Source organism: Melospiza georgiana, chromosome 19 (genome assembly GCF_028018845.1).
Source record: "Melospiza georgiana isolate bMelGeo1 chromosome 19, bMelGeo1.pri, whole genome shotgun sequence".
Lineage (NCBI taxonomy): Eukaryota > Metazoa > Chordata > Aves > Passeriformes > Passerellidae > Melospiza > Melospiza georgiana.
The window spans coordinates 13241622-13266921 of NC_080448.1; the positions used below are offsets into that span (position 1 = coordinate 13241622).

Here is a 25300-nt window from a genome sequence, read left to right on the forward strand (position 1 = left end):
CCAGCCTGGCCTGCTGTTTCTGGTAGTTGAGAAAGGCTGGGCTTGCTGATCAGGCTCATCTATGGAGACTAAGCTTAGTTCACACAAAGAAAGAAATCATTGAATCAGGAGAAAAGATAAGCAGTGTGCTCTGAAATGTCTGTACATGCACACGCAGGAAGATAATTTGCAATAAGTTATTCAGACAGATCTGCTTGCAGCCCCAGCCAATGCTATGGAGAACTTCAGAGCCTCCCAATGCCAACTCCTTAGTGGGCCTCCTTTCAACCTGTGTTCTCTGAAAAATGAGTTCTTGAAACAAGAAGTTGTTAAGGGGTCACAGGTACTGTGTGAAGGGGGCGAGTGCAGCCGTTCTTGTTCAGAGCAGCACTGTCTCGGGTGGAGCCCCTCTCGCCCATCTGTGACGCTCAGGTCAACGCTTGCCAAGGTGTCATTGTCCCTCTCAGGGCAGTGTGCCATGCTTGGGGTGTGTGGGTGTTTTTAATGTCTCCTTGTGTCTTCCCCTAACTTGGGTGCTAACTTAAGCAGCAGTGAGCTACAGACGGGAGATGAGGGGAGGAGAGAGGGGAATGTCTGAGTGCATCACATTTCACAAGGTTTGTACAATTTTCATTGATTTTCCACTGGATAAAAGACAAGCCTGCAAAGAGTCAAGGTCAGGCACTCAGGGACAGAGAGCTGCTGTGTGAATGAGGTCATCGCTCGGGATGCAGCCTGCCAGGGGGACAGGAGCAGAGCACAGCGCATCCTCTGCACCAGCATGGAGCAGGAAATGTTGGCTGCCTCCACAGCCATCACCTGGCAGCTTGGGGTCACTCTGCTGCACACAGCCTGCTCATGTTTCACATCACCAGCTCCAAAATTAACTGGTTTCACTGGCAGCTTTCTTGAGCAGGACATGACACGGCAGTCCCTTTGCTGATGCTGCCAGCCGCCGTGATGTCCTGCACTGCAGTTATGCTGCATCTCTTCCCCACTCTCTGCTTGCTCCCAGAGACAGGAGTTCCTGCTCAAACAGGTCTGAGGTTACAACACAGTGAGGCAAATATGGCAGGAATACCAGTTCAGGAGGAACTGGGGGTCCCTGCTGCCGCTTCAGATGCTTGACTGAGCTTCAGAGGCTGCTGGGCAGCAGCAGTGAGCTCCTTGCCTGTCATACCCAGCCTGGACACGTCGCACTGCCATGTGCCTCGATGAGCTCTGGCAGCCCCTGCTCAGGGCACCCCCGGGGCAGCAGACGTGGGGAGCCCCACCGAGTGCCCCAGCCCCGGGTTCTGCTGCAGCAACCTGGCTTGTTCCCTGCTCCGAGCTGGTGGCGATTGTGGGGATGCAGGATGGGGAATGTGGGGATGTGAGGATGTAGGGATGAACTGTGCGGGATGCGGAGCCGTGGGATGAGGGATGCGGGATGCGGGCACTGCGGATGGGGCTGCGGGCGGCAGCTCTTCCGAGCGGGGCTGGGCTCGGCTCCGCCGCTGCTGCTGCTGCTCCGAGCCGGCACTGACCTCTAGTGGCACGGGCACCGGCACGGGCACCGGCACCGGCTGCGGTGAGGATCAGCGGCACCGGCACCAGCGCCGGCACAGGCAGCACCCGTGCGTCTATGGGTGTGCATGTGGGTGGGTGTGTTTGTGTACCTGTGTGTAGGTGTGTGTGTGTATGAGTGTGTGTACATGTGTGTGTGTACATGCATGTGTGTTTGCAGGTGTGTGTGTGTCTGTGTGTGTGTGTGTGTGTGTACATGCGTGTGTGTTTGTAGGTGTGTGTGTGTCTGTGTGTGTTTGCAGGTGTGTGTGTGTGTGTCTGTGTGTGTACATGCGTGTGTGTTTGCAGGTGTGTGTACATGTGTGTGTGTTTGCAGGTGTATGTGTGTCTGTGTGTGTTGGTGTGCCCGTGTCCTGGCCCCAGCTGTCCCAGGCCGCGTTCCCGCTGTGGCAGCGCTGGACACCCCGCACTCGGGGCTGGGCAGGGCCGGGGCCGTGCTGCCCTGCAGGGGGAAGGGGCGCTGGGCCCCACGGCCTCCTTTGGTCCTCACAGGTGCCAGGTCTCGCTGCGTGCCACAGCCAGCGGGCAGGGACGGGCCCCGGGGGCTGCTTGTGCCACCACCCGTCCTTGCCGGCTGCAGAGGAGCTGAGGGACGCAGCCTCTGCCGGCAGGTCTGGACGCGGCCAAGGGCCCGTGCTGGGTCAGCCCGGGTCCCTTCAGTGCTGGCTGATTCCTGGAACAAGCAGCTGATTCCCGACGGGAGCTGCATCCTGTGTGCACTGCAGTGAGCCTGAACGCTGTGCCCTTCCAGGGTGACCACGGCAGTGCTGTGGGACCAGAGCTTTCCCCCGCCACCCCCGAGTCAATTATTAGGGGGATTTTTCCATTTAATTTATAAATGAGTTTAACTTTGCCTCAGATATTATTTTTCAATCTAATTGAAATGTAGTGTATGTGTGCCTTCTAATTGCTTTGAAGAACCTAATAAGGAGCTCCTTAAAGTCTAAAGGCTAAAAGCTGGAGGATTTTAATAAATTTAACATTAGCTTAACATTTCCACAGGGATTGGAAAATATCTACTTGTAAGGATATTTGCCTGAGCTGAGCAATGCAATTTGTTCCTCTGTTAATACATATATGATATGTGAACGGTCCAATTTTTAATTTTTCTCATTGTTTAAAAACTTTTTTCAAATGAAGGTTGCTTTTATTTTTAAATCTCCCAGGTCTTTAAAAATTGTTATGGTGAAGCATCAGATGTGGGGTGCCAGCCATTTCCTGGCCCACACAGGAGGCCAAGGCTGGGCTGCCGTGGGCATCCCCAGCTGCCCACCTGGGCATGTTCTCTCTGGGCAGGTGGTTCTCTCCAGCCTGCAGCCCATGGCTCGTAGGAGATGGGAGCCCTGTGGAGGGCAGGCCACTGCCCAGATGTGGGAGAACCTGAGCTCCCTTTCTGTGGCCCAGGCAAGGCACAGCCTCCCCAGCTGGCATGGCTGGGCAACCTCTGCTCCCCAGCTGTGAGCAGGCATCAATGCCCTTCAGATGTGTTTGCACCCAGCACCAGCAGGACTTCACAATTACCAATAACAGGAATTTGCTTCGGTATTGAACAGCATTTGCTCTAAATGAGGCTGTTGGCTTGTGGACGCAGCACCTGGGTTTGCTGAGCTGTGAAATTAAGTTCTCAAAGATCAGAAAAGTGAGGATTTAGGGCCAGAACACCACTTTTGGGAAACAGCTTTCCGTGTGGTTTCAAGCTGCTTGCAGTAACACCTGACTGCAGGTGTGGTTTCCTCCCTGAGCCCGCTGCAGTGCCCAGGGCTCTGGGGGGGGGAGCTCCGGCTCGGGCAGGTTTTACTCTGAATTTACGGGCGAACAGTCCTGCCGGCGCTGCCGAGTGGGGGCTCTTAGAGCGAGCAAGGACCGTGACAGGAGCAGGGCGGGCCCAGCCCCGGCTGGGCAGGTGCGGCCGCGCCCGCCCCGCGCACCTGTGCGGGATCGGTGAGTGGGGGGCTCGGGGGGGACCGGGATGCCAGGGCCCGCCCTGGGCTTTCTGTCCCCGTGGCTGTTCCCGAGGCACTTTGGGATGCTCAGCCCGACTTGCTCTGAGTGTTCAAGAGGCTGGCAGACGCTCATTTCCCTGGAACCTGGATGGGGTCCAGCTGGCCGGTGCGAGACTCCGGGGTCCGCAGGGAGGCACCGGGGGCGTTGTGCCCCCCTCGGGGCCGCCCCGGTGGGGGCGTTGCATAACGCTTTACATAACGGGGCAGCGGTGCGGCCCCCCCGCACCTGCCCGGGCCAGGCCCCCCCGGTCCCGCGGGCGCCGGAGGGGGCGGGAGCGCAGGAACGGGCGCAGGAACGGGCGCAGGAACCGGCGCAGCCCCGGGCCCGCCGCTGAGGAGCCGCCGCCGCTCCGAGCGGGGTCTGCGGGCTCGCCCCGCCCGGCGGGACCCCCGGCATGGCCTCGGGCAAGGCGGCGGGGGAGCGGCGCTGGGAGCTGGTGCGCTGGTGAGTGCGGCGGGCCCGGGGCTCCCTCGGCAACGGGGAGCAGAGCTGGGCACCGGAGGGGCTCAGCTTGCGGGGGCTCTGGGCTTTGCCTGGGGATGCTCCCAGCCCGGAGAGGGGGAGAACGCGGGCTGGGGGGACACGGACCTCGCCCTGGGTCTGGGACGTGCGGGGCGCTCCGAGGGGCGCGGGGGGGGGGGTCCCGGTCGGAGCGGGGGGGGGGGGGGGTCCCGGCCGGAGCGGGGGGGGTCCCGGTGAGGCTCCTGCTCCATCCGGGGGACACACGGGGTGCAGGGAGGGGGATCGCTGGCAGAGGCAGGAGGGGCGGTTCCGAACACTCTGCGCGCTCGGGAAAGGGTCCTGCCCGCTGAGCAGGCGGCGCGGGCCGGCAGCGTGCCGGGGTGCCGAGCGCCCCTCGCTCCGGGGAGTCCCCGGGACTCGCGTGGCTGCTCCGGGCTCTGGCGTGCGGGGACGGGGCTGGAACAGGGCACCGTCTGTGCCCGGAGCGGCCGGGACGGGCTGACATTGAGAACAAGCTTTGTCTGTGCTCTTTTATGTTGAATTGTGCAGTTCGTGACGTCCGAAGCTTGTGACTTTTGAGCAGGGCGCTGCGGCGATGCCAGGCTGTGGCTGGGGACGCTGATGGAAGCGCCGGGCCGGGCCCCGGGCGGGAGCAGAGCCGGGCCCGTGCTGGGTGCCAGCTGTGGGTGGGAGCCCCTCAAGCCAGGACAAGAGTGGGAACCACTGAGGCTTTTTCTTTTCCTCTCTCCCTCCCTTTCCCCTGCTCCTTGCAGCCGAGGATACTTTTTCCCCTCACACACTTGAACAAACTGTGACAGCAGCTGCTGGCCTGGCTGTTCTGCATCCCCGCTGCCTCACCCTCACTTCCCAAGGGACATCCTGGCTTCCCTGCCCCTGCTCTGTGCACGGTTATCAGACCCCAGAGCTGCAGGGAGCGCTGGCATTGCACCGTGCTCGGTTGCTTTTCACTGGAAAATTGGCAGGTCACTGTGTGCTGGGGATGCTCAGGGAGCCTTTTGGGTGTCCTTCAGCTGCAGCTCCTGCACTGTCACTGCCCCAGCTCCATGGCACCCGCAGGGTGGGCTCAGGCAGGTCACAGAGCCCAGCAGCAGCACCTGGGGAGCTCCTGGCACACTGGAGCCTCCCCTCAGCCCCTTCCAGTGTGGGCACATCCCTGGGGTTAATGCTGGGAATGAACCTCCTGGAGCATAACAGGAGCTCTCTGCAGCTCTCCTGAGGTTCATGGCTGCAGCAGCTGTGTCTGTGCGTGTGTCTCCCATCAGTACTACAGGGGCTTTAACTTATTAATTACTTGCTGATGAAATTTCATGATCAGAGGAGTGTGTATGAAGCGCAGCTGGCTGCTGGCATGGAAGCAGGCAGCAGGATTTTGTTCCAAAAGATGGAAACAACTGCAGTTATCAGAATTTTTCTCACTTAACAGGGAACCCATACTCTTCTAATCAAATTCATAACTATCAATTCACTCAAATATTGCTGGATAAGCCTCAGCATCTGGCCTGGCATTTGAAGTGATGCTAGAAAGGCCTTGGAGCCAGGGCCAGCCTGGGGGTGCGTGTGTGCTGGGGCAGGCTGTACCCCAACACGGTGGTGCTGAGCAGGGGTGCTGTGCCTCTGTCCCCTGTACAGGGGCTGTACAGGGGAATGTCCTGTGCTGCTCTGGGAATGTTTGCGCTTTGCTTTCCTGCACAAGGCGGTCAGGGGGGCCTGTGGGGCTGGTCTGGGGGCCCTGGGTGGGCTGGGGGCTCTGTCCCCTGGGGCTGTACAGGGTTGCAGCTGGCAGCAGCCCCACAGGTACCCAAGGGGGTGCAGGGCCCCCTCCCTGGGGTCAGTCTCAGGGGATGCCCTGTCCCAGACACGGCCGTGGCTGCGTGGGCCGGGGGCAGTGAGGGTGAGGATGGCGCGGGGAGCAGGCAGAGCAGGGGCTGTAAAGGATTTTCTGCTGCCCCGGGGCAGGCTGTGGTGCGGGCCCAGCCGCTCCTGCGCGCTGCGCTCCCTCCCGCAGTCGGGGCTGATGAATATTTCAGTCTCCCTGCGTTTATTTTTAGGTACGTGCGAGAGGGCCGCTTCCGCATCGAGGAGAGGACGCTGACGGCTTTCCAGTGGCTCCACTCGCCCCAGCAGCACCGCATCGTCAGCAGGGCAGACCTGGGCTCCCCCAGCAGGTGAGGGGCCGCGGGCTCAGGGTGGGCACTGTGGGTAGCGCGCTGGCACGCCCTGCTGCTTGCTCTGTCACAAGCCCTTGTGGGCCTGCTGAGCCTGTCTGGGAGCCCAGTGACACATGGGCATCCTGGGCTGTGCTTCAAAATCAAGTGCCAGGTGCAGTGGTTGCACCAGGAGCTGCAAACACCACATAAGAGCTGTTTGGTTTAAAGCAGTGGGAAGGACAAACGATCACCTGCCTGCCCAAACTCTTCTTGTAATCGTCCCCATGGTTTTGGTCGAGGATCTGCTTTATGTGGGCAGCACTTGAGGTTTACTTAAAAACAGATGGTAGCCAGGGGCTGTGTTTTCCCCAGCCATCAGTGATCATTGGAAAATATCTGTTCTGATCCCCTGATTTTGGTCGGTGCTTAAACTCTCCCCTTGGGAGCCACATCCCAGGCACATGCTACGGCTCTCCCTGCTGATGCATATGCATTGCTGTCAGTTCCCACCCCGTGTTTGATGATAAAACACCATTAACATAAAAGCCTCATGGGCCTCCAGACACACACAGAGCAGCATCTGCTCTCTGGCCTGCAAGGAGCTCTGGAACATGCTGAGTCCCTGAGTGGCTGTGGCACTAAAAGCTCTTCCCTCTCTGTTTCAGCAGCAGTTTTGCTCCAAGAGCCCTTAAAGCCCTGAAGTATTTATCTGCCTGGAACTGCATGGATGAGAACAGCAGTGGGAGGGTGGCTGCAGAGGATGGAGGTGCCCAAAATCCCCTTGGATTTCCCAGGACAGGAAGGGCTGTGGGTACTTTTCATGCAGGGCAAGCCGGGTGGGGTGGAAGGAGGTGACATTCACACCTGGGACAGGTGAAATTCACACCTGGGAGAGACTTCCAGGGCACGATGAGGCGCCGGCTGTTGCCGGCAGGAGCCACGGCGGACACGCTGCCTGCTGCCACCTGCTTCCCGCGACGGGAGTTCCTCTGCCTGCCGCTGGAGAGCCTTTCCAGAAACTGGAATGACTGTGCTGTTTATTGATTTTAACTAATTTTTGCAAATTGCTTTCAGAGGTTGTGTTAGCCCCGCGCCTGATGTGCATGTTTCATTTGGCACGTGCAACTGAAATGCGTGTAACATCATTTATAATTGATGTTAAGTGCTGTTGGGGTTAATTTCACTAGATTCATTTGATTTCCCGAGGGCGTTAATTTCCCTGGATTCCTTTGATTTCCCAGCGGAAAAGTTACCTGGAAGCTTCCCCTGGGAAGTTACCTGGAGCCGTCTGGAGACTCTGTAGGATACCAGCGACCTATTATGAGTGGTGTCTGTGCCTCTCTCATGGGAGTAAAACGTTTGTCTCCCAAGGCGGCCCAAGTGTAAGCTCTGGCTCGGCAGGAGCAGCCGCGGGCACCGGGACGGGCACAGGGACGGGCACGGGGATGCTGCGGGCCCCGCTGGGGCACGGGGATGCTGCGGGCCGGGCTGCCCGCTGCGGCGGCTGCTTGGTGGGGAGGGAGGGAGGGAGGGAGCGAGGGGACAGACGCGGCGGGGCTGCGTTGGTGCCTTGGGCAGGACAGGGCGGGGGCGCCGGGCAGGCTCTGCCGCCGCAGCCGGCGGGATCCCGGGAACGCGCCCCGCCCGGTTCCGCCCCGCCCCGCCCGGTTCCGCCCCGCCCCGCCCGGTTCTGCCCCGCCCCGCGCGGGGCCGGCTCCGCCACCGCGGCGGGATCCGCAGGCGGGAGCGGCGGGCACGGCACGGCACGGCACGGCGCGGCGCGGGGCTGCGGCTCCATCCCCGGTACGTACGCGCTCAGCGGGGCAGCCCCGCGCGGCGCTCCGCTGCTCCGTCCGCGTTCGGGGCCGGGGCCGGGGGCTGTTCGGAGGCTCGGGGCTGGGCACGGACCGGGATAACGGCACCCGTGTGTTGGGAGGGCGGTGAAGCGGCTGCCAGCACGGCTCTTAGAATATTGACCATTCGAGGAGGCGACTTCCAGCAGCCCGTGCGGGGCCCTGCCTGCTGTCCCCGGGGGTCGGGGTGCTGGGGTCCGGCGGCATGCGGGGGGCCCTGTCCTGCCTCCCCCGGCACCTCCTGGCCGGGAGCCCCAGGTGTTCGCACAAGACGGGGATGTCTGAGCCTCCCTGCGTGCCCACGCCAGTCTGCTGGGGCGATTCCCCGCCACGGCCCCTGTGCGGGGCTGCAGCTCATCCCTGACAGGAAAGCCGTGCAATGTCTGCCCACCAGGCTGAGCTTTCCCTTCATCCTGCTCATTCCCACAGGCAGAGCACCGGTGTGCCTGGCGTGGAGCTGCACAGAGCCTGTGAGGGCTGTGAGATGTTGTTTGCATCCCTGGCGAACGCAGATGGATCCTGCCAGGTTGTGCCATCTTCTGCACGCTCTAGGCTCTGCTGTTTTGTTTAAGACTGCTTGTTGTTTTAGAAGCAGAAGGGACATAATACCTGTCCACAAGGCAGGATTTATTGAAGGTTGGAATCATGCCAAAGAGTTTAAATTCAGATCCACCCCGCGGTGTGATTGCAGGCAGCCGGCTCGCGCTTGCACACACCACGTTTCACAGACACTGCATTCTCCCTCCGCTGCCGGTTCCTCCCACTGGAGAGGATAACCATAGCAGCAAACATGCCTTTTTCTTTGCTTGTTTGTTTTATCATCCTCCCTTCCTTCATCCCTAGGCACATCTGTGTGGTAGCAGGGTCCTGAGGGCTGCTCAGAGAGGCCCTCTGCTGCTGCTGCTTGTTGTGTACCTGCTCAGATGCTCTGGTGGCTGCTGCTGCTGCTGTGGAAACAGGAACAGGACTTCAGCAGCAACAGGAGGAGAGACATTTTTTCCAGGAGCTAAAACCAGCTCATTCTCCACAGACAGTTTTGCAGTTTTGTGGGGGCAGATGAATCCTCGCTCGGAGTTAACATCTGCCTCCAAGCTGGATGCCAGAAGGACTGTTGCTTGACTGTGATTTGGTTTCAGCCTGGCTCTTGAAAAGCCCACTCAAAATGGTTGAAAAGTACAGGTGATGTTGGCAAGAGGTAGCAGGGTTTGCAAAAGCTCGAGTCCAAGCCCCACGTGGCTTGTTTGCAATGTTCAGTGTCCACACATGGGTTTGGCCTCAGACTTGAGCCTGGCTGCTGAGGCCTGACCTTGTGCCAGTGCAGCTCAGCCTCGGGCAGCCACGGATTCCCTGTCTGCTGCCGAGGCCAGGGTGCAGGGCAGGGTGAGCAGAGGAGCAGCCCTGGGCAGGGCAAGGTGCCAGGACACATGCTGGGTCAGCGAGCCCAGTGCCCTGCTGCTGAGGGCATTGCAGGACCACACAATCACAGAATGCTTTGGGCTAAAGGGACTGTAAAGGTCATCCCGTTCTAAACCCCCTCCTATGGACAGGGACACTAGACCTTATCACCTTGTGTAATATCTTAAATGTTCTGAGTCTCAATGAGGGTGTTGGGGTATTTTTGATTCCTTTATTTCCATTATTAGGAAATTGTCCCAGAGATTGATTGTATTGAAAATTAGAAACCTCCTAATTTCCAGCCAAAACATGTTCAGGTCTCTCTCATTCCCATGCTTTCATCCCGCCCCCACGTTTTCCCAGCCCTGGTTTTCAGTTTAAGCTGTTCTTTTTCTGTCTCTCCACAATTTCTTCACTGGCTGCAGCCACCCCCTGCTCCGTGTTTGCTGTGTGAATTGGGCCAAACCTTCTCCAGCTCCTGGCGCAGCTGCCAGTGCCAGCCTGGCTCTGGGGGCAGGTTTTTGTGGAGGTTTGTCCCAATGCACCCTCCTTCCTGCAGCCCCTGCGCTGCCTGGGCAGGCGAGCTCTGGGCTCCCGTTCCTGCAGGCAGTGGGGACTGACGTGCAGGGATGTGCAGGTAGCCATGGTGACAGCCCAGGGCCCGCTCTGGCACGGCAGCTGCTCCTCTGCCTGCAGCAGGGCTGCCACAGCCACGGAGGAGCACGGCGGGCTGCCCTGTCCCTGGGGCATCCTGTGCAAGGCACCCGTTGGGCACTGTGTGGGTGCACAGAGCAGCCTCCCTGCTGGCTCCTGGGGAGGCACACGGCACGGGGATGAGGGGCTCTGCTTCCTTCTGCATCCTCCCTCTGGCTCTGATGGCACGGGGATGTGAGCCTCTGCTCCTTCCTTCTGCATCCTCCCTCTGGCTCTGCTGGCATGGGAAGGGGGTGGCTGGAAAAGGTGGAGAAAACAGGCACAGAAAATCTGTGTGCTTTAACAGGCTTTTCCTAGAGAGAGCCTTTTCATGCCTTTTCGTGAGAGAGGAATTTCGTGCCCTTGCTATCAAGGCAGAACTCTAAAATGGGTGGCCTTGAGAAAACAAACAACGCTGTGCATTAAATTCAGTGGGCTGAGAAGAATTCCATGAGCCTGGGAGCCCGTGTGGTGAGTTTCTGCATACAGGGCTGTGGTGAGACACGATCTGTGTCCCTCTGTGGCAAAGAGCTGGTTCATGTGATGGTGGGAGCGGCCAGTGGGGCTTTGGGGGTCACGGGCACCCGGCCAGCACCTCTTGGTTTCCTGGGCTCCTTTCCTCTGTGCTGGGCGCTTCCTGGGCTGCTGGGAAAGCTGGTGCTGCCATAGCTGGTGTAAGTGTCCCTCTGTGCCAGCTGCCTGAGAAATGAGGCTCTGCAGGATGCACAGTGGCTTCCTCCAGGATCTGTGTTTCAGCCATTTCCACAGAAACGAGCAGGAGAGGTCGGATCACTTTGGACGTAGGGATGAGTCCATGAGCCATCAGTGGTTTCTCAAGAATGTGGAAGAGGAGCTGGAGCATGGTTTGAGCTTGAGCTGGGCTCAGGAAGGGCTCTGGCTTTCCCATCCCGTGCCTGAAGCTGCCCTCTGGGTGACACACGGCCTCCCTGTGGCCAAAGGAGCCGCCCGGTCCTCCTGGTCTGAAGCTGTTGGACAGTGAAGAGCCGCCCCTGAGAGAAAGCTGGGGTTTGTGGGAAGCCGCATTTAAGATATGGAGTTTCTCTTTTCACTTCAGCAGTACCATAAAGGGAAGAAAATAGTGCTTAAATATTCCTTGTACTGAGTCAGAGGTAATGTGGACACTGTTTTCCTTTGCTCTGTAGGTCAAGCTGATGATGCGCACGGCATGTTCTTCCTGTCAGGACAAAATCTAATATTTCTGGGTGCCCACAACCTTCTTTAGAATCATTAAAGGAAGCCGAATGCCCTCAGAGTGCCGCAGGAAATATTAAAGCACTAATGATGCAATCCCAGTAAGAAAGGGAAGAATTATGCTGCCCTTGCAGGGCACAATCCTGCTCTGAGATGTCACCAGCAGTGTGACACTGTTCCCAGTGGGCAGGGGCTGCTCAGCAGGTTTGGTTGGAGCAATGGGATCCTGGTTCTGGCAGAGGCCCCTGGGAGATGTTAATTTAGACTGGTGCAGATGGTACTGAGGAGTCGTCCTCCCCCAGGGTTTTGTTTTCCCTAATTTTGGCTGCTCGGCTATGATTTGCCTGTGCCTGCTCTGAAAGTAGGAAGGTTTTCTCCTTGTTGTTTTTGAGCCTGTGTGAAATATCTTGGGGGGGAAGAGGGGAAGTGAGAAAATGTCATTGCAGAGCCTATTTCTGGAGGCACGCCCCTGCGGGTGAGATGGTGCTGGGCAGGCGGTGGTGAGGTACCCACAGCCAGGGAGGCTGGGGCAGCTGAGGCTGGCCCCTGGTGTGTTTTTAACCTTTGCCTGGTTCAAATGCAGTTTGTCACCTGGATCTGGGGGGGCTGATGTGGCCCTGGGGGGCTGCCAGTTGTGGGGATGGAGAGCAGGAAGAGCTCCACTCCTATCACTGCCAGCCACGGGTAACCCCAGGTGCTGGAGCAGGTGAGGTGGGCTTGTGCAGGGGCTGCCCCACTCCCTCCTGGAGCAGGAAATGGAGATGCCTCCCTATGGCCCTCCAGGGTCCTGCCCTCTTGTGCTCTGAAATCCTGGGGCAGGCAGGGGGGTCACCCTGTGCTTTAGCGTGAGGTGAGGAGGAGCTGCAGGAGTGACAATGGTGACAATGACATACTGACTGCCGTGAGCTCCGGCTGAGGGGAGCCGGGTCCTGCCCTGCTGTGGGTGTCCCTGTCACCCTGCCCTGCTGGGCCTGTCCCTGCTGTCCTGCCCTGCCGTGGGTGTCCCTGTCACCCTGCCCTGCTGGGCCTGTCCCTGCTGTCCTGCCCTGCTGTGGGTGTCCCTGTCACCTGTGCTGTGTCCGTGTCACCTCTGGTGGCCGTGAGCTCCTGCAGGGCCGAAGCAGCAGAACAAGATGCAGCAGATGGTGCTGCAAGGGGAAAAGGGGACAGGTCTAAATCTGGCCGTGTCTCTGGGGCTCTCCCAGTTGTTCCTGGCCAAGTTGTGGTGCCAGCCAAGGTCAGTGCCTCCCACAGCCACTGTCACCCGTGTCCCACACCTCTGCAGGCAGGGCCCTGCTGGAGCAGCCGCCCTGGGGCTCGTTCCAGTGTGTGGCAGAGCCTGGCTGCACCCAAAGCTTTTGTTTTCAGACATTTTAATTGTGAGCAGCTCGGTAGAGCTGGGCAGAAATCAGCTGGGAGGAGTGTAAGGAAGACACGACCTGGGGGAAGATGAAGCGAGAGGATAACGTCACACTGCTGCTGGTGCAGAGCTTTGACACAGATCAGGCAGGCCAGGAACAAACGTGTTCCAAGCAAATGACTGCTCCAGATATTTTGTAGCACCTGAATTATGGCTTCAAAGCCTGCAGCATTTTTTTTTTAAATAATGTCCTTAAGAGCTCTAAAATTAAAAGACTTTCCATCGTTTCATCCCTTTAAGGCTGTGGGCAGAAAGTAGGAGTTGAAATAGCTGGATTTCAGTCCAAGTTTTTTCCCTGGAGTTGAGCAATTTCTCTCTTCAGCTTGCTATACCCCCTCTCCCCCCACCCCTTTTTTCACACATCAGATAGAATTCAAGTGCCTCTCAATTTAAAGCTTTTGGGTGCTTGTATGAGAACGCTGGGCTAGAGCTGCCTCTGAGCCAGGAGCCAGCCGTGCATGGAGTGCCAGGGCAAGGGGATGCTGCGAGCCCACACCAGGCGTTGGCCTGGATCACTGGGGTAGGAGGTGAGTGTCTGGCTGGGCCTTGGCACTCAGAAGCTCTTTCTGGCCTTTGAGGTGCTGATCCCCTGGTGCAGCCCAGCTCTGAGCGGGTGCAGGTGGGCACTGGCTGGTTTGGGGAGGTGAAAGGTGTGAGGTGGGCACCACACTCAGCCTCTGGGCACCATGCCCACCCCTGCAGCCAGGCTCACCTCCCCACGGCTCTGCTGTGTCCTGCAATGCCCAAAGCAGGGAGCAGCATGTGTTTTCTGGGGATTTGTGATGGATGGGAGCTGTACCCAGCTAGATGTCAGCATTTCCATTCCCGTGGGATTTCCGAAGCCTGGCTGTTAAAGGACAGGGGAGTTTGGGGGGTGGTCAGGCTGCAGGTGCCGCTTCAGCCTTACAGAGCTGCCAGGGCACCAGAGGGTGGAAAACCTGTGCAACAGGCAGCAGCATGGGAGCCAGTGGGAGATGCCTCGCTGGGCTCTGGGATGGTGGGGTGTGTTTGCCATGAGAGATGAGGTGGTGGCGTTTTGATGCCTTAGGTGGGATGTCTGTCCCCCGAGGGGCACTGAAGGGGTGGGTGGAGGTTCCCCTAGCAGGGAGCCAGCCTGGTGCTGTGGCTGCAGCGCTGCCATTTCGGGGACAGAGAGCAAGGGGCAGAGCACCGTGCTGCGCCCGTGACCCTCTGGATCGGGCCTCAGCGGCCGGGGCAGCCGCAGGGCACGGCGTGTGGGGGTGACACGGTGGCCGTGGCTCAGCCCCGCTGCCCGTGTGGCGGGGATGGTGGTCCTGCCTTTAGGAGAAATACGATATTTGCAGCGTGAGGTTGCGAAAAGCCTGTGGCCACGAAAAGAAAAGGAAACGACTTTTTTTGTGGTGTTTCTGTGTGCGCGTGTGCATTCGCTGCTGCGCTGGGGGCGGCGGACGCGACGTGCTCCGGTCCCCCCGCCCGGCACAGCTCCGCTCCGGCCGTGCCCGCTGTGCCCGCCGTCCCGTGCCCGCTGTGCCCGCTGTGCCCGCGGCGGCAGCGCCCCGGCAGCACCGAGCCCCCAGCATGTTCCAGAGGAAGCGCAGCGTGTCCTTCGGCGGCTACGGCTGGTGGGTGCCTTCCCCTCCCTCCCTCGCTCTGCTGGGGCCGTGGGCGCTTCCCTCCCTCTGGCGGAGCAGGAGCCGCCGGCGCGGTGCCCTCGGGCGCAGCCCTCCCTCGCAGTGCCAGCCCGAGCGTGTGGGTCGGGAAGGACCTTCCTGCCCCGTGCCCCGCAAGCCTGGCACGGCTGCGGCCCTGAGCAGCCCCCGGTGACGGCAGGGAGGGCATTGCCCCGGGGCTCCGCTGGGCTCGGCACCTGCCGGAGCGGCTGCCCCGCGCCTCTCTCGCTGCCTTCCCTGCTGCTGCTCCCGCACTCAGACAGCGATGCTCGCAGCCGCCTTGGGCACCTTGGCGTGTGCGGCAAGCTCCCTCCTGGTCCAGGGCAGGTCCTGGCACCCCCAGGAGTCATCCCTTCCTTGTGTGGCCTCAGCAGGGCTGCTGCCGGCGCCCCGAGCTCGGCGGGACTGTTCGCTCCTGTCTCTCCCCTCTGAGAGGCGTTCGTCTGTAGGGAAACAGCTTAAGGAGAGACACGGTTCTCCCTCTGCCCTCTCCGAGGTGTTTTGTGCCCGTTCCAAGTGCGCTGTGGCTGTGGTGGTGTCTGGGGCACAGGGATGCTCTGCACCCTCCCGGGTCCGCAGGGGCCGGACAGTGGCGGCGCCGGGGCTTTGAGGGCAACGCGGTGCCTGGGACCGGCTGGGGAATGCTGAGTGACTGCGAGGGCACCGGGAGGGCAGCTGGAGCGCCGAGGCTTTGCAGGGTCCCCTGGGATGGAGCAGAGCCTCGCTGAAGCCAAGGGAGCTGCCTTGGCCGCATTGCGTGCTCTTTACTTACAAAGGCAAAGGGAGCACTTGGATAGACCTCTGTTCAAATAAGTTTTGTGATATGTGGGCTCATTTTGGGGTGGGCAAATGGCAGCTCTTGGGCAGCTCTGTCCCACGGTCCTGTTGAGAGCAGCGGCTCTGGGCCCTGCCTGCCCAGGGGCACCCCAGGAGCTCCTGCGGTGCGGCAGAGCCGTGACCGTCCCTGGCCGGGCATCCAGGGCCAGCTGCGCTCTGCTCTGCATTGTCTGCTTGTGCGCTCTGGCAGTTGTAGGGGAAAGAAAATCACGAGCTGGAGAGTCACTGAGGGAAACGGGCTGCGCCAGCTGGAGGGGGCTGCACTGGCCCTTGGGGGGCTGCACTGGGCCTTGGGGGGCTGCGCTGGCTCTTGGGGGGCTGCGCTGGGCCTTGGGGGGCTGCACTGGCTCTTGGGGGGCTGCACTGGGCCTTGGGGGGCTGCGCTGGCTCTTGGGGGGCTGCGCTGGCTCTTGGGGGGCTGCACTGGGCACTGGCTCTTGGGGGGCTGCACTGGCCCCTTGGGGGGCTGCACTGGCTCTTGCGGGCTGTGTTTGCAGTTGGGGCTGGGGGAACAGGACAGGGCCTTTCCTTTGGACACCCTGCCAGTATCTGCAGGGTGAGGGCGGCGGGGGAGCCCCATCCCCAGGAGCTGGGGGCTGCTGCCAAGGGATCTGCGCTTTCCTGCCCGGGTCCCGGGGAAGGCACTCCTGGCAACCCCTGCGCGCTGCCGCAGAGCCTTCCCGGGGCGAGCCCTGGAAAAGCCGGGACCTGCCGGAGCCCCGTACCTGCGCCCGCCTCTTCTCACGGCCCCGGCCGCCCCACCCTTCCTGTGGGGCTGCGTGTGAGGTGCCTGGCACACCCAGCGCCTCCTGCTGTGGCCGCGCTCGCTATTTCCAGCCTCTGCTGGGCTGGAAATTGCTGTTTTATAAATCTCCAGCAGCTGCATCTGCTGCCAGCGAGGTCCCGGAGCAGGGTGCTCCTCCCGGGGCCAGATGCGGTGTTCCCGGTCCGGCTGCAGGGATGCGCCAGCTGTGAAAGCCGCTGTGGGTGCTGCCCCGGAGCTGCTGCTGCCCAGCGCTGTGGGGTGTGGGCAGTTTCATTTTGCCGCCTTTGGGGCAGGGCAGGGCAGGGCACACAAACGGCTCTCACAGTCACCCTGCCACTGCGGTTTCCCAAATATGGGACTTTATTTCCTGTGGCTTTTTTTTTTTTTTTTTTTTTTTTTGGTTGTTGTTATTTCTTTTTCTCCCCTTCTCACTCTAAGAGGCCAAATAACAACAACTGTTTTTTCTTGCCGTGGCTCCGGATGGAGCAGCCCTCACTCAGGGACGGGTCCCATGGGAGCTGCCCCAGCCTTCCAGTGTCCCTGGGCTGCTTTGCCTCTGCCACTGAGTTTGGAAACAGCTCTGCTCCCCAGCACGCTCTGATATCAGTTCAGTGTGATTTAATGATCAACAAGGTCTGGGCAGGCTTGTAAGGTATTGAGTCACAATAGCAGGTGCCCTAGATCTATTTTAGGAGCAGCAGCATGCTGGCTCTCCAGAGCAGAGCATGGAAGCTGATGCTTGGGGAAATGCCTGGCACAGAGCTCCCGCAGCCGTGGGGTTTTGGGAGGGTGAGGCTGCTGCAAGTGAGGGACCCTGGGCCAGGTGATGGCACCTGTGCCCGAGTGCCTGCCAGGCTCAGGCTGTGCCACAGAGTGCCAGGGCCGGCCCCTGTGCCCCCCGCGGGTGCAGCCCCTCCTGACAGCAGAGCCCGGCCTGGGGGGGACAAGGTAGAGCTGCAAGGGGGGGGGGAAGCTGCATTTCTGTGGCCATGCTGTGTTCTCTGTGATCACAGTGCAAAACAAGAGGGTGTTGGGGGTGTTATTTTGCTGTTTGGTCTTTTTTTAAGATGTGGAATTGATTCCATGTGGCAGATAACAGAGCATTTTCAGTGACTGCCAAAAGACATTATTTTGCATTTTGAGACATTACTATGATTTGCATTAATTAATATTAATATGTCTGTAAGCACAATGATTCTGAGGAGAGGAGCACTCATTACCAGAGGCAGGGAAATGAGTGAAGCAACTGGGGCTGCTGGTCCCACATGAGCCAGCGAGGGCTGGGAGCAATGGGGCTGCTCTGTGTTTTGTCTGCCTGGGCTGGGTTGCAGTATGTGGGGTCTGGGGGGATCTTCCCAGCCCCAGGGCTGCCACAGGTCCATCATCTGTGAATACCTGGTTTGTGGCAGCTGTGCTTTGGAGAGAGTTGGGACACAGGTGATGCCCTGCTCTGCTGCCCAGCTCACCTCTGCCATTCCAGACTGGGAGGCAGCACTTCTGCACCGGGAAGGAACTAGGGGGGTTTTTTCTTGCTTGCTGCCAGGCTTCATTTTGGGTTAAGTCTTGGTTGACTTTGTTTTCCGATGAAATCTTTCTGTGGCGTTGGTCGTGTCAGCCGGAGCGCTGGCACCTCCAAAGGATGTGCTGAGGTCGTGTTTGGCAGCAGCCCCCAGTACCCAGCCGCCTGCAGCCACATCTGGAGCCCCGTGCCTGCAGTAACAGCCTGCTCTCTCTCTCTCTCTCCCCAGGATCGACAAGACGATGCTGGCCAGCCTGAAGATCAAGTGAGTCCCTGGCTGTTGCTCGCCGCGATTTCCCGCGGGCTGGGGCTGGGCTGGCTCGGGGTGCGGGGGATGCTCCCCCGGGAGCTGGGCTCCAGCTGGTGCCGTGGCGCCCAGCCATGCCCGCCCACTCCAGGACACGCGTTCGTGCCTGTCCCACAGTCTGTTCTCCTGGCAGCCGGGAGTGAATCAGGCACTGGGGGATTGCAGCAGACATGGTGACAGGAGCGCTGTGAGATCAGCGGGCTGAGGGGTGCACGGGGCAACCCACAGGGCAGCAGCTCTGCCTCGGGGGTGGGAATCAGCTGGTCAGGCTGACACTGAGCTTCTGGGTGGAAATCCAGTGAAGTGCGGAGGTTTTGTATTTTGTTTTTCAATCTGGAGAGGTGGTGTCAGTGGAACAGTGAGTGCCAGTGACCCAGCTCCTCTCCTGTGCTGCTGAGGGGCTCTGGGCACTGCTCTGGAGGGGGTGGAGATGCTGCTGGGGTCCAGGAGGGTCTGTGGACTGGCAGTGTTGCTTGGTGGGTCCATCGTGGATTTGCCACTTGCTGGACACTGGTGGGTGGTGTGGGCTGTGCAGCTCTGGCAAGGTGCTACTGGGCCAGGTGCTGTGCTGTGATGGAGTGAGCCGTGTGAGGTCACCATCCCTGCTGAGGAACGCCCTCAGCTGATGGGGAAGAGAAGGTGGAGAAGGTCTGGGAGTGGTGGCACCGATGCTCTCTGCTCCCCCAGCACTCGTGGCTGTCTGGGACCTGCCTCCTGTTCCCACCAGCTTTGTTCTCCTGGCTGCACATCCTGGGTACTGATCCCTTCTCTCCCAGTGTAATGCAGCCTCCCCTCTCCTGGATTCTGGATTCCTGGAACCCCAGGCTGGTGTTCTCCCTTGTGAGCACACGTGCAGCTCCAGTGCTGTCAGCTGCACCCTGTGCTGATGCAGAAATGCTCTGGCCAAGCTTCCCCTGGGCTCCAGACAGCGCACACGGTGATGGCTCATGCAGTTTCCCTCTATAATCATTGTGCAAATTATTCATTAATGGAAAAGTATCCGGAAAGCCTGGGGGAGCTGCTGCCTGAGCGAGCCCAGTGCCCGTTGTAAACGGCACAGCAGAGTCGCTGGCGCTACGCTCATTGCTCAGGTTATGCTGAACTAATGAGAAGTTTAAATCAATGCTTTCCACTTTGGGGAGGGCAGGGAATTCTCTGCAGACTTTCCTTTTTCCGTGAAGCCGAGAAGGACTGAGCTGCTCTTTGCACTCTGCTGTGCACCGTGCCCTGATTTCTCTCAGGGCTGCTGCAGCAGTTCTGCAGCAGAGCCCCCTGTACCCTCCTGTCTCCGCCGTGCCAGGCAGGCTGGAATGCCGTGCCAGTGCTGTGGGCACGCTGCCATGCTCCTGCCTGGGCAGGGCGAGGGTTGGCGCCGCGCTTCTCTCTCTATCTCCGCCTTTCCTGCCCTGGCCAGAGGAGGGAGTTTCCTTGGAGCCTTTGATGAACATCCACTGCTGCTTGCAGAGAATGCTTCCCACAGCCCCGTAGTGCTTCTGCTCTGTGGGTAGGCTGCTTCCTTAAGTGGTTCTGTGACTGGGGCTCAGCCGGAGCCACGTTTCATATTTGTAAAAGCTTTTAAAATTATAAAAATATTATAAACCCAAACTTTTGGGGGTTTAGCGCCCTCTTGTTATTGCTGCAGCCTCTGTCAGAATGTCCTGGTTTGACCCGTGGCACAGAGGCACCAAGCATCGGAAGTTTTCTTCCCCTGTATAAGTTATTACCGAAAATCGGAGCTGCTTTCCGCATGCCCTGGAGCAGCTCAGGGAGCCTCGCGCTGTGCAGAGGCAGCGAGCCCGGCCCGGGGCACCGGCCGGGGTGGGAGGGTGAGGGATGCGGGGCGAGCCCTGCCTGTGCCCACGGGGCCGATGCCCGCACGCAGTCGGGATGAACGCACCCACGCAGGCGGCGCTGCCTCCGCCTCCTCTCCGTTCGCTCCCCCGGTTCGGGGCCCGTTGGTTCCTATGGTAACCGGGATGTGTCTGAGGCACCGGAGGGCGGGAGCGGCGTCGGGAGAGGCGGTGGGGAGCCCTGGCAGCGCCAGCTGACCCCGCCGGTGGCAGCAAAGGTGCCGGGGCTGCAGGAGGGCAGGGAAGGCGTTGTACAGGGCTCCGCATTCCGCACGGCTGGGCTCTGTGAGCGCCCCGGAGCTCTGGTCTGGGGGAGGCTTGGGGATGCTCTGCTGACTGTGTTTGGGGGTGCACGTCCCCAGGGGGGCAGCAGGCACTGGTGCTGCTGTGCTCGGCTGCTGGGGCTGTTGAGAGCTGCTGGGACTGGGGCTGTGCGATGGAGACTGAGACACTTGGGCAGTAAATGGGATTTGGCATTTGCAGACCCTGGGTTTGGTTTGGACCAATTCCGTTGTGATCCCTACTTTTCTGTTACATTTTATTATTCCTTACCCACTTCAGGGGAAAGCGCTTGGAGCTGCTGAATCCCCTGGGCTGGCAAAAGGGGAATCGTGTCCAGAAGCTGCTCCCCAGCCTTGGCTTGGTGTTGGTGTTTTCTTGTGTCCCATGAAGTCTCTGTAGGGAGCTGGAAGTGTCTCCAGGCTCCCGGGGGCACAGCTCCGTGCAGTCCTGGTCACACATGGGGTGTTTGAGGTCAGGTTGTGCTGCCAGGAAGGGAAGACCTGAGCCAGATGGCAGCTAAGCTGCTTCCCTGGTGGGAAGGTCACCCTGGAGGAAAACATCAGCCTGCAAAGGATCCTTGCATGTCAAAGAGCAGTTCTGGCCAGGTGAGCCAGCCAGGTGGGTTTGCTTGCCTCTCACAGGAGCCCAGCAAGTGCAGGAGTCCCCAAGAAAGCAGGCAGAGACCCTCGAGCCCCCTTGGCCCTGTAAAAACCTTGGATTGGGGATGCTGGAGGTGGAAAAATGGTCTGGTGACCCATGGGACCCTTCCTCCTCCTGTGTGGAACAGTGGCAGGGTGATGTCCCGTGGGGGGCTCACCAGCCCTTCCCCTGCTGACAGCTCCTCAGCTTTGTGCTCTGGTTATTTGCTCATTGCTATTGATGGGGTGCACTGAGAAACCACAGAGCTTTAAACAAAAAGATCAGTAAAAAAGCCCCCCCTTCAGGCAGAGTCACCTCTTCTTTCAGCCTAATAAAGCAAAAATAGCACCAAAATAATCATGTCTCTGTGGAACGGAGGAGCCATGCACAGCAATTACTGGGAGCCAGTGTGTGTGCAGTCAGAACTCACATGAAAGAGCATGTGATGCTCCTCTGCTGATGGCAGCAGGAGGATGAAGGTGGGAAGAGATGAAAGATTTACTCGACCTTCGTAAAAAGAGCTATGTCCAGGCTTGAGGTTCTTTAATATTTGATGGGCTGGAGCTGAGTTAATGGGAAGATGTGGGAATGATTTAGCATCTTGGAGCTGGCTGCACTGACTATTGCACTGATCTTGGAGGTTTGAGCTTGGGTCCTGTGAGGACAAGGTCTAGCGAGCAGATTGCATCTAAGTAAATTCCTTTGACTTTTAGCACTTCATAAATGGATAATTGCATGTAAATGTATGTTTTGCAATTATATTTAGCCGGAGAAGCACATGCAAAGGAAATGCTGTCAGAACTACTGCAAGCAGCCAGCTGCAGCACACAGGGAGGTTTCCCATCTCCGTGTCTGTGGAACTGCTCCTCTCCATTGCTGATGGGCGTGGAGCCAGCCCAGTGCCAACCCCAGCAGTGAGCCCCCACAGCATGCCCTGCATGGCTATCCCAGTTCTGGAGCCTGGCAGTGCCCCCCTCCTGTCAGTGCCTGGAGAGGGCCAGGGTGCAAGGAAGGCTCCGTACTTGCACAAAACTTTAAACTCAGTTAAAGCCAGTGCTGAGCTGGAGGGCAGAATGAGGCTGGGCTGTCTGTCCCCATGGGTCAGTGCTAGATGGGTGTTAGCTGTGCGCCCAGCAGAGTGCAGGAGAGCCATGGCTGGGCATGGCATGCCAGGCAAAATGAGTCCGTGTGTTGGCAGCAGGTCTGTGGCTGGGTTCCTGCTGGGATGAAGCAGTGCCAGGGAACTGCAGGTGTGTGCCCAGGGATGGTGACAGGCCTCTGCTGCTGCCACGGCTAGGGGCTGCTACCAGCCCTGCTCACCATCAGCTGCTTGAGTGGCCTGCCAGGATGGTGGCAGGGCCATGGTCTGTCCTTCCCCTCCAGCCCGAGGACTGGTGGGAGATTTACAAAATCCAGCCAGTCCCAACGTCTCGCTGCTATCTGTGGCAGGCAGGCTGGAGCGCTTCCCTCTTCGTGGAAGGGCAGTTATCGCCCTGGCTGCCTGCCCACACCCAGCCCTGCGCCCACACAGCATCCTCCCAGCACGTCTCACAGCCTGCCTGGGACAGAGGAAGCTTTCACAGGAGGAGGAAGGTGCTGTCAGCTCTGAGGACTTGCAGTGTTTCAGCCATTTAATCTGGTAAGCCTCAGCTATATAAAATTCCAGGCCGGGGGAATGGGTACTGGCACAGCTCCACTGATGCTCTCCCTGGGTACTTGACTCTATGCTTTCCTCCTAGTGGCCTGGTGTAGACATTGGGTTCATGTGAGGGTTTGTTCCTGCAGAAAGCCCAGGCAGGGAGCAGGGAGGTGGGCTGGGATGTGGCGGTGACGTTGGAGGTGGCGCAGCGGTGAGTGCCGCCCCGTCCATATGCTGAAATGTTGTTGTTGCTGTCAGACAGCCTTCCCATATTTAAAGCTAGATTATCCACAATTACATCTGCCCAGAGGACTGAGCAGCCCCACATGGGTCTATTTTTAGCTCTGTCTCAGAACTAATAAACTGTGGTGGTTTCTCCTCCTGCCATATTTATGGCCTGTCAGGCTGGGAGCTGTTTGCAGCCGGAGGGCGGTTGCTGGGAGAGCAGCCACCTTCAGAGAGCAAATATTGTCCTGATGGGTGGAGGGAGCCATGATGGCTGTGGTGATTGAGCCCCATCTGCCCTGGGTTTGGTCTCTGTCTGCAGAGTCACTGAGGTCACCCAGGCAGGGTCTGCAACCACTTGGGGTGGTTTCTGGCTTCCTCTTGGCCCAGGCCATGCTCCCACTGGCCTCCTCTTGGCCCAGGCCATGTTCCCACTGGCCTCCCCTCGACCCAGGCCATGCTCCCACTGACCTCCCCTCGGCCCAGGCCATGTCCCCACTGGGCTCCCCTCGGCCCTGGACAGGGTGGGTGTGATTTGGGGACCGTGAGCAGCCCCACGTCTGCCGGGCCAAGGAGCCCAGAGCAGGGTAGGCAGTGCCGGCGTGGCAGTGCAGGCATTCTGCCAAAGCCCGTGGTTTGTTCCTGATGATAATTTTGTTAATTACTGTACGCTCTCGCCGGCTGTCGCTTTTCCTGCCAGTTGGCAGGGCCTGGCTCCAGCCAGCCCGGCAGGGATGGGCGGCCATGGCACCCAGCGGCGCTCCCGTGCCACGCTCCTGCTCTGGAATGGCCCTCTCCATCTCGCCTGTTCTAGTTCCAGTGGGGCTTGTGGTGCTCTCCGTGACCCATACCGTTCCCAAGGAGCTCACATCTTCCAAAGCCCGTTGTGGAAACATGGCTCATCTCAGGCTCCCACCCAGAACAGACATGTAGAGGCTTGACAGGTACTTGAATAGGTCAGAGTCGTTTTCTGGGTCTCTGTGAAGTCTCAAAGGTCAGTCCTTTCAGGCACTGTCCTGTCTCATTCCTCTCAAATGTTACTGGTGTCACACCAGGGGCCATGACAGCTCCTTTCTGCTACAACAATATACTGTTAATTCCCAGTTTGGAATGCAGAGTCCACTTTCTAAAGCCCTGACAAGCTGATCTGGGTCTCCTGTTCCTGATCATTGATAAAGTTACACAGTGTGAGGTGATTTGAAGAGGAAGATGATGGGTCTGCAGCTAAAAACTGCTTCATTTTCCATCTTTTCTTGTTTGGAGCAAGAGGCAAGGAAAAATCTGTAGAGCAGCAGAAACCCCTGGATTTGATTGACTTCAGAACGTTCCCTGTAGTACAGATGTGTCAGAGATAATACCTGTGTTTTAGCTCCGCAAATTATATGTCTTTTAATGCTTTCACATCAAACAAGGTGTGCGAGGGAGGCGGGTAATTGAGATGGTGTCATCTCCAGAAGCGTGGCTGGGGCCCAGGTGCTGCTGCTGCCCCCCCTGTGGCACTGGGACCCCCCTGCCCCCTTCCCTGCCCACCTCCTCCTCCCACATCCCTTGCAGCACCCTCGGGAAGGGCACGGCTCCATTGAGGCTAAAGTTCGGGCCTAATCCTGAGCTTCCCAGCAGGATTCCAGTGGTGACTGGTTGGCACAAAGGCTCCAGGGATGGTCTTTGCTCTGCACGGGCAGCCCCGGGGCTGAGCAGGGTGCTGGGGGTGCTGGAAGTGTTGGGCGAGTGGCACATGTTAGTGGCTGTGCCTCCAAATCTGGCTTTATGAGTGATGTTAATGATCAATGCTGACATTTAGCTCACTGATTTACTAGTAAAATTCAGAGGATCTGCTCATGCTGTAAAGACTAATTTCCTCTGCTGATTTGATTTAATTTAATTGGATGCTGAAATCTTGGAGCTCATCTCTTCAGGAGGCCTGTGTTCACAGGGAGAAATACCCCAAATTATCAGGAATACAATTTCTATGTAATTGTGCTGCTGTCATGGCCATGACTACCTCGTTCTGTGTCAGCTGTGCTGTGGCTGATGCTGCCCCCAGTTGCCACCCCACAGGCAGGCTGCTGGGCAGGAAGAGCCCAAAGGTGACTCACTTGGGCTGTCTCAGTTACAGAATAGGGTTTGGTTCATAGCCAGTGGCACACAATGGATGGGAGAGGTGTATAAGAGACTCCTTGTACCCACAGCTTGCTTTGTTCCTTGATAAATGAGTCTTGGAAAACCACCCACTAGTGCATTGATGTGTTGATGGCATGGTCAGTGTTCCAGGCGCCTGTCACTGATTGCTCTTGGGTCACTGTTCTTTCGTGGCTTTCTTAAAGTTCTTGGCTATGGCTCAGGTCTTACCCCCTCTGGAGCTGTTTGAGTGTGTCTGTCACACACGGTGCTCAGTGTCACCTGCACACCTGCAGCCAGGAGCCTTCACTGGGCTGCTCTGGAGGCTCTGTGCCAGGCAGGCGCTGCTCCCAGCACCTTCCTTAGCTGTGCTCCTCAGCATCCCCTGTGCCCAGGGGAGGGGGACAAGACCCACCTGGCCTCAGCTGCTTTCTGCAGTGAGAGTTCTTTCATGTTCTTTTGTTGTGGCTTTGACCACTCTTTCTGCCTATTGCTTGGGAGGGCTGGAAATTGTGCTGGGGAGATGGGCACTCCTGGGCCTGGCTTGGCCACAGCCCGGGCAGAAGGTCGATGTGGAGTGCACTTGTCACAGGGATGGGCTCTGGCCAGGGCCAGCCCATCCCTGTATGCTTCTCCTTGAGCTCAGGGGTAAATTTCTCCTTTCTTGCACTTGAGCTCTGCTCCTCTGTACAGGAGCCACTGTGCTGGGCACAG

General features: G+C 58.9%; 1 protein-coding gene across 5 annotated transcripts in view; it reads left to right on the forward strand.

Annotated features, from left to right (window-relative positions):
- Positions 1-3928: 3928 nt before the first annotated feature.
- Positions 3929-25300, forward strand: part of RAP1GAP2 (RAP1 GTPase activating protein 2) — a 51065-nt gene continuing 29693 nt past the window's right edge. For 3 of the 5 annotated variants that reach the window (XM_058037716.1, XM_058037717.1, XM_058037718.1), the window contains exons 1-3: positions 3929-3993; positions 6081-6197; positions 17756-17791. In XM_058037716.1, the coding sequence (XP_057893699.1) occupies positions 3944-3993; positions 6081-6197; positions 17756-17791 (203 nt within the window). In that variant the 5' untranslated portion in view covers positions 3929-3943. Of the gene's footprint in view, positions 3994-6080; positions 6198-7920; positions 7983-13180; positions 13280-17755; positions 17792-25300 lie in introns of those variants that run through there. The other 2 variants (XM_058037720.1, XM_058037721.1) reach the window with 2 other exon arrangements.